General features: G+C 44.3%; 1 protein-coding gene across 1 annotated transcript; it reads left to right on the top strand.

Moving 5' to 3' along the window:
• The first annotated feature begins 1,084 nt into the window (after positions 1–1,084).
• Positions 1,085–7,944, top strand: gjc4b (gap junction protein gamma 4b). The gene is made up of 3 exons (XM_083996236.1): positions 1,085–1,241; positions 6,140–7,319; positions 7,420–7,944. The coding sequence occupies exons 2-3, from the start codon at positions 6,173–6,175 to the stop codon at positions 7,431–7,433; spliced, it is 1,161 nt and encodes a 386-aa protein (XP_083852362.1). The 5' UTR covers positions 1,085–1,241; positions 6,140–6,172; the 3' UTR covers positions 7,434–7,944.
• The last annotated feature ends 911 nt before the right edge of the window (positions 7,945–8,855 follow it).

The following is an 8,855-nucleotide window of genomic DNA, read 5'->3' as shown; positions in this document are numbered from 1 at the left end:
AGCAATATGTGAGAGTAGAGCAGATCTGCTTTGTCTGCGTTTTCTGTTTGTGAAGGGAGGGGATAAGCAGCGAAGACTGGCATTTTCAGGAGACCGGGGAAGGACAATGTGATCATTCAATCTGAGTGACTGCCACAGGAGGCTGATTCTGACTGACTGGATGCCTGCAATAGATTTAATCTGGGTATCTGCACATATCTCATTTAAGTCACTTGTCTGGGGGAAAGTGCAGTGTAAGCTGACTGAAAACTCAGCTTCTCTAAGTAATTCTCACCTGTGACTGAGTACAACAACACTAGCAGCAGAGTGCAAATGGTAAATGCCACATCATTTATCTAAAATAACAAATCTATACAGCAGCACTGAGTGACCAGCCACCCTGTGATTCATAACACCAGCCTATAGTCCAGGGTATAAATCCTGGTTTTAAATAGTACACACTTCCCTTTTGTCTTCTAGTAATGAGCAGTATTAAGCCTGGGATGTTGCTTCAAAGAGAAGTTGGGGGAGGTGGAGGGGGGGCTGAGGAGGATGCACGTGCTGCTCTTGCCAAAGAAAGTGCACGACATGGAGGAAGGGGCTGTGTGCTGGCAACAACTTCCGAACATCTGCATCAGCAGAGCCGTACGTTGTTCCATATAGAGAGGTGAGGGGTGACAACCACACTGACCCTGTGTCACCTGCTGCTGCTGCTGCTGCTGCCTGCAGAACACACACACCTGCAGCCTGTGGCATGAGACATATGAGCCTTTGGTAACAATTAGACTGCTTTTCATTGTTAGAAACTAGATATATAGTTCAAGGGATGAGGGTTTCATATTCCCAGCAGCTGTATTTTTACTCTAACACAGACAGGACAGACTACTTCAGTCAGATTTCAGTGGGTTACTTCCAGGCCGAGAGTGGAGGGTGAAGTTCTGGGCAGGATTGCATCAGGAGGCGGTGGATGGTTTCCTGTGCGTAGACAGGGGGGGTGGGGAGCCCGGCTGAAAACTGGGAGGAGAGAAGGAGGAGGAGAGGAGGGGGGGGATTTGGGAATATTCTTTGTCCCTGCCCCGCAGTCTTAACACAGTCGGCTGGAGAAGGACGCAGGCTCCTGGTAGGAGAGCAGACCACTGGATGGCTTGATATTAGAGCCTAGAGGGGGGGCTTCGTTTATTATCCAAGAGCAAACGAAGAAGGAGAAGCTGTGGGAATAAAGAGCAGCCAGACAACAGAGGAGACCAGCAGCACAACTGAAGGTAAACCGAGCCGCAGACGTCCTAGCTCCTGCTAACAATAGAGCTCAGCTCAAGTTTTCTCTGGAACTTTCCTCCCGTTTTTTGTTTTCTCCTTGTCTCGCGTTAATTCGCGTTAATAATAGTAATCCGTATTGACCGGAGCAGGGTCGGTGACGGTGTCGCGTCTGGGTTGTATTGTTTAAGCGCCAAGTAGGAGTTTAGGCGCACAGGGCTGGCAGGAGACGGTGCTAATTAAAGCTCCATATTAACCACACTGTGGGGAATTAATTGTATTTTGGGGCACAGTGTGATAGTGTGTTATCGAGAGCATCACGTGCTGTAAATAATGTGCTGTTTTTAGCACTAATATAGATAAATTGAAGGGAAATCCAGGATGTGGAGAATAGACAGTGTAGAGCCAGGGATAACGCGCAGGGATCGTGCCTTGTTTTTCCCCCCTCACAGTCGCCCCCCTACCCCTCGCCTGTGAAACCACCACGTTATAGAGGATATCTGATCAATATCTTTTAAAGTTGTATCACCGACTTACTGTCTCCAAATAACATAGTGAAGCTGTGTCCACCAATTGGTTCCGTTAAGGGGGGGTGGGATATAATAGTGGGAGCATGTGGAGCACTGTAGGGACGGCGGCCACAGCCACGAGGAGCTTTTTCTCTGCGCTCCCTGCTCATTGGACCCGTTTGAAATGTAAAAGTATTTAATGATATAGCTGGACTTAAACAGAGCAGGGCCCACATGCCCTTCACCTTCTGTTTTTGTGTATTTAGTTTGTGCTGCTGATCAGACAGAGTCCCTGTGTACACGTTGCTGTGGAGGGAGAGAGAGGGCGGATGGTTTTCTCCCCCTCTAACCCCCCTACTTTTCACCAGCTCTCCTCCACTGAACCTCACTCCTCAGCCTGACTCTGTGTGCTGCTGCTGCTTCTTATTTTCCTCCCTGAGCCCTGGGCCTCTCAGGTCCAGCTGTGGGATAGAGGAGGAGATATAACCACGTCTTCAAGTCCCAGATGTGAGGGCCACAAAAGCCTCAGTGTTGTGCAGGGCTGGGTCACTGGGCTGCTCCTTATTGGAAAGCAGGATGTTTTCTTTGAAGTGTCACGGAGAGAATGAGGCTGCCTCAGAGCTCAGGACCTGACTATGGCCCACACTGGAGGATGTAGGTGATTACAGGGTCAACAATCGGATGTTATGGGATGGTGACACATAGAACTGATAAGACAGAAAATGGTCAGATTGTTTTTCTTATCCTTATTGGACAGGAACCGCTTCAAAGTTTGTTTGGTAGACCGATGAAGAAGCCAGGGTGAGGTCAGCTTGTTGCAAATCTTTTGGTACTGGTGCATATGTAGGAACTTCAAAATGTGATAAAGAAAAGTAGAATGGTTGAGGGTTCATGGTAATGAAGTTCTTGTTTGGAAAATAAGTCTATACACCATCGTTTTTAAATTAAATATACCTATTTGTAGTCGCCTCAGAAATGTAGTATTGGTTTGACTATATTAGTTTTTTAGTATTTTATGTAATGGTCAGAATCTGTTTTTATCTATTTCCATTGAGGGTTTCCACACATTTATTCACTTTCTGACAACAAGAGGTGTTCGGGGGATAAAGGTTCTAACAAGCACAGACAAGGTCACAGCATCTTTGCTCCATATTGTGTTGACTGAAAGAGAGGTGTCATCATCCAACCATCACAACCTGCCCTATCATTCGAAAAACAGCTTCTTGTCTGATGTGGACACCCAAAACAAAAACACAGTGCGCACACAGACACACACCCACTAAAGCTGCTGCTAATTTGAAAGGGCAGTAGAAAAATGTCATTGTGTGAACTGACACTGTGATGTTGGGAACAGCGCAGCCTCTCTGTGACAGCTCCTGTTTAAACAGACTTTTGTTTGTATGGTCTTTAAGAACAAAGTAGGTTGCTTCCAGTTGCTGCTAATGCGACTGAACAGGTCCATCCATGTCAGTCTGACAACACATGACCACCAAGATGAGAAAAAAACACGACTGTTTTTCTCAGTTATATGTGAGTGTCTGATTTGCTGTCTCGTGTTGTGTGTGTGTGTGTGTGTGTGTGTTTTTTATTTTATTTTATCACTATCGCACACTCACAGACGCCGCAGTGGTTTTCCTCTGACATTGATATCAGCTCTGACTCATTATCTCAAAATTACAGCACAGTTTAGTGAACTGAAAAAAAAACACTGTAGCCTAGGTGACTGATATAAACGAGAGCTGTGTTGGCAGAATGTAGCTGATGACGGAAATCTTTGTGGTGTCATGTGGTGTCATGTAAACTTTGATTTCCCATCTGTAATTGGGTTGGTGCTAAATGTTCCTCCATTTGCATTTTCATCCTAAAAGCGCATCCCACAGCTGATGTGGAAATGTGTTGTTTTTTCAGGGTTAGATGTTTTCATGCAGGATATAGCTGCATGAATGCAGCTTTGCAGAAACCACACTGAGCAGTGAATGCACAAACAACTGTGATGGAGACTTATGTGGATGCAGAAATGGAACACAACTGCATACCAACGCTAGTGGTGAAGGATCGCAGAGCCCGTCTTATCGTCTCGTGCCCTCCCACTGTGTGTTTCTTTCTCCACACATGGAAAACCAGATTACTGGCAGACTCACTCCACCACAGATTACAAATCAATAATCTTTTCAAAGAGTCTCAGAGCAGCCGCTGAGTCATGCAGTGAGCCTTCCTAAAAAAATGATTCACAAGATTGTTGCCATACCTGGGTTACAGTCACACAATAGAGACTTTATCCTTACCTTTTATGCTGAGTAAAAGTTTCCTTCTAATATCACATGCACACAGTTCTCCCATTCATACCTGTCGGGAACAGCCTGTTATCTTCACCTTTAGTCCATTGTAAATAGATTTATTTATTTTTGCCACACTGCCATGACAGTGTGCGCATAGTTAGTAGAAGTAGAAGTGTAGTTCCCTGTGGAGGCAACTTTCATCTTAACATTGGAAAGCAACTTAACTACACGTCTCTTTCAACCTGTCCCACTTCAAAATGTGTTTTAAAGTCCTGCACTTCTCTGTACAGAGCCTGAAGGGCAGCTTATACTGATAAATAACAAGTGCCGCATGTGGTGTTTGTGCAACCATGTAAGTTAAGTGTGTAAACCTTAAGGAATGTTTCTGTTCCTTTACCAGGGAACCGGTGCAACAGTTAAATTACAGTAATTTCAAAGCTTTGTGTTGTTTAAAAAAAAAAAAAAAGTTTTTACAAGACTAAACCTAATGTTTGTTCAGGTTTTCGGATCTGTGAGTCAAGGTAGGGTTAAGGTAAAGGATGGATATCTAACCTTGTTGTAATCTTTGATAAGGCGCCGCTGCCCTACTTGGATTTCCTTTTCTCAGTTAACTCTGTATTTGGCTTCAGCTCTGTCTTAGAAAAGGGTTGCGTGGAAAAGACAGTTACACCATCACTCAACAGATTCCTTGATTTATGATTGTTATTCACTCTAACCTACTTATGATTGTGTTTAACCCTGACGAGCAACAAAAAAACTTGAAAGCACTTGACGTTTGTGCTCCAAGGCATCTTTTGCTGCCAATTCAAGACATACAAATACTGTAATAGGTGCGAAGGTGAGGAACAAACCGGCAGACTGAGTCTTTTCTGAGTTTCAGTAAACACTGCTGTTCAGCTACATGGCACAGTGTGGTAGTAGAGTTAATGGTCGTGGATAATTACTTAGCAGAAGTTATGAGCTTGGTCTCAGATGGTGTGAAACCACAACAGCTCTTGAATACCTTTTGGTGTTTTACCAGTTAGCTCTTGACTTTGTCTTTGCAGCACTTTGCAGTTACTAAACCATGACATCAGAATGCGTCTCACACATCTCCACTGTTTGTGAAAGGTTGAGGTTAGAGTGGTATTTTCTGAACATTATGTGCTGAACATCGGAAAAAGAGCCTGGTTAAATAAGTTGTTTTTCTGTCTCCTATTTCATTTTTTCTTTCAGTTTAACTAAGTCTCATACACACACGTACACCTTCTTCACTGTCCCAGTTTAACATGTTTTCATTCCAGTCTTCACAAGTGTGAGGCTGCGGTTTGGTTGATTTGGTTGATTGCATCTACTGAGATCTTCTCACAATCTTCCCCCTATCACTTCCTTGTCACGGCTGGTGTGAGTTAGCTCTGGGTACCAATGACACAACAGCTCCACCTGGTGGCTCTTATGTCTAATAACATAAAGACTACCTGATGCACCAAAATGAGTAATACACTGCAAAACTCCAAATCTTTCTGAGAATATTTGTCTTCTTTCTTGTCAAAATGTCTCATTTCGAGCCAAAACTAATCTCTTTCCATGTAAAATAAGACTCATCACCTAACAGCAATTTACTAGTTTTTAGATCTTTATCACTTGTTTAAAATGAATTTTCACTTGAAATAAGTAGAAAAATCTGCCAGTAAAAGCAAGTTTTTTGTCCTTGTAATTAGAAAGAAAAACTTGCTCCACTATCAGATTTTTCTACTTATTTCAAGTGAAAATATGCTTGAAAGAAGTGAAAAGTGTCTAAAAATAAGCTACTTTTTAATGTGATGAGTCTTATTTTATGTATTGAGATTTGTTTTGACTAGAAATGAGACAAATATTCTTGGTAAGATATTTGAGTTTTTGCAGTGTAATTATGAGTAATAAAAGTGATAGCTTAATAAGATGCCTGTGGCTTGATAATATATTGTACCTGTATAATTTGCAGTCCTTTCTTTTGTTTGCGCATGTTAACATGTTAACTGCGTGTTCTAGATGAAAGGTTTTGTTCTTTCAGTACTGGCTAAATATTACTTTTCATGTGCTTTCAGTTAAGACATTAAAAGTGATGTATTAACACAATGTGCGTCTCTTTCTGCACAGGTTTGAGAGGTTCCCTCCTGTTCCAGAGGCAAAATGAGCTGGAGCTTCCTCACACGTCTGTTGGATGAGATTTCCAATCACTCCACCTTCGTAGGCAAAATCTGGCTCACTCTCCTCATCGTCTTCCGCATCGTGCTGACAGCGGTCGGGGGCGAGTCGATCTACTATGATGAACAGAGTAAATTTGTGTGTAACACACAACAGCCTGGTTGCGAGAATGTGTGTTACGACGCGTTCGCGCCGCTGTCGCACATTCGCTTCTGGGTCTTCCAGGTGATTATGATCACCACCCCTACCATCATGTACCTTGGCTTCGCTATGCATAAGATAGCCCGCATGGAGGATGATGACTACCGGCCCCGGAGCAGGAAGAGGATGCCGATAGTGAGTCGTGGGGCCAACCGGGACTACGAGGAGGCGGAGGATAATGGGGAGGAAGACCCCATGATCCTGGAGGAGATTGAGCCGGAAAAGGAGAAGGAAGTCGTAGAGAAGCCATCCAAAAAACATGACGGACGGCGCCGCATCAAGAGAGACGGCCTCATGAAAGTCTACGTGTTTCAGCTGCTATCGCGCGCCATCTTCGAGTGCTCGTTCCTGTTTGGACAGTACATCCTGTACGGGCTGGAGGTGGCGCCGTCATACGTTTGCACACGCTCCCCCTGCCCGCACACAGTGGATTGCTTCGTGTCCCGCCCTACGGAGAAAACCATCTTCCTGCTCATCATGTACGCCGTCAGCGCCCTGTGCCTGCTCTTCACCATGTTGGAGATCCTCCACCTCGGCATCAGCGGCATTCGCGACTGCTTCTGCATGCCCCGGCCTCGGCCTCCCACCCCCCGTCACTCGGCTCTGGCCAGCCAGAGGTCCTCCATCTCCCGCCAACCCTCCGCACCTCCAGGCTACCACACGGCTCTGAAGAAGGACCCGACAGGAAAAATGGGCTTCAGGGACAACCTGGGAGACTCGGGCCGAGAGTCGTTCGGGGACGAGGCTTCGTCGCGGGAGCTGGAGAGGCTGCGCAGGCACCTAAAGCTGGCCCAGCAGCATCTGGATCTGGCCTACCAGAATGAGGAGAACAGCCCGTCACGCAGTAGCAGCCCGGAGTCCAACGGCACCGCAGTCGAGCAGAACAGATTAAACTTTGCCCAGGAGAAGCAGAGCAGCACATGTGAGAAAGGTGAGGCCTCATAGGTTTATTACATAACACATCTTACTTATATTATGTGGCTGTGATGGATGGATGACAAACAACACTGACACCACCTTTGTGTTCACAGGTCTCCGTGCATAGGTTCTCATCAGCCGATAAGTTCGCATCAGGAGCAGTGTATGCACAGAAGGGAATCAAAAAAGTGTGTGTGTGTGTGTGTCTGTGTGTGTGTGTGTGTGTGTGTCTGTGTGAGTGTGGCACCATGAATTTGCTTGAGGTGGATGAAGTCAGCCCAAGCCTTCTAGTGTTACGGCCGGCTGTGGCCGAGTATCAAGTGGAACGAGGAGGAGAGTGGTCGTCTCATCCCAGCAATTCTTGAGACACCGGCCTGTCTGAAGATCCAAAGTGCTTACAAACGACCGTTGTTAAGGTTAAACTCGTACTTCTCCCTCAGGGCAGCTATTCTTTTTTATTATTTTCTATTATGAGACTTGGAGCTTAGTTTGTTCTCTTATGGAAGTTCACAGTGAGTGCATCTCAATTTGCCTTAGACCTAAACTGGAACTCCACATTGTGGCATTTTGTCAAGGTAAGGCCAAGCCAACTGTTGTGCAAAAAAAAAAGAAAGAAAGAAAACATGCATAAACTGTAAGAGTTGAAACTTTGTGAGGAAGTGAATCAGTGAGTGGGTGCTAGCAGATGCAAACAAAAGGCCATTGGACAAGGCACCACTCATAAAAGAAAGGTACTGGATTTATTGTCATGCTGATGAAGACTTTTTTCTACAAGGTGTTTTCATACAAAGAATATTTCAAGTGTGTCATATTTTTTTTTCCACAATGTTGGCACTGGACCAGTCAACATTCCCCCAAGTCTGAGGCCCAGTGTAGTAACTGGAACACACTTGGGGTGCCTTTGTCCAAAGGAGTAAACAAACCTGGGTAATGCTTGAAAACCATGTAACTCTTGATATTGTCTTGTATTGTTTTAAACTTGTATTTGATACTGTTCTTTATTTTTGTATTAGTTTAGAGTACCGTGTTTTTGAAAAGAGGCTCTTGTCACTGTGGCTGACAATTTTTCTTTAAATGATTATTTTCAAAATATGACATTCACGGCTGTCTTAGCTTCCTGAAGCCTGATTCCCTCCCTTGGATCAGTGCATTGTGAAAATTGTTCGGTACAAACTCATTTCAGCTGCAACTTTTTTTTTTTAATACGCAAAGACAGTTTTAATACTCAAGAAACGCAGCTTATTCAAATGGGTACACATTGTCTCTGACCAACTGATGTTTGTTTTTTTTGTTCCCACTATGGACCCAAATTTAAATTGGTTGGTTAAATAAGGAATAATACTGTAATGTCATGTCAATGTTCAGTGTCTGAAAGTGCTGATTTTTGGATTAGTGTTATGACTGTTCCAGAGTCTCAATAAGGGTTGTAAGTGATTTAATCATTTCAATGTGAATTCAATGGCTTGAATGCGCTCTATTAAGATGCCATCTTTTGTATTCTGAATCATACCCACAGTGCCATCAGTGCCAATTCAAATATTGTCATCTC

Source organism: Trachurus trachurus (genome assembly GCF_905171665.1).
Source record: "Trachurus trachurus genome assembly, chromosome: 21".
NCBI classification, from domain to species: Eukaryota; Metazoa; Chordata; class Actinopteri; order Carangiformes; family Carangidae; genus Trachurus; species Trachurus trachurus.
This window is presented reverse-complemented; position numbering and strand designations above follow the sequence as displayed.

What these genes read in the sequence shown, in the direction of transcription:
- gjc4b (XM_083996236.1), top strand. Translation starts at nt 6,173, where the DNA reads ATGAGCTGGAGCTTCCTCACACGTCTGTTGGATGAGATTTCCAATCAC.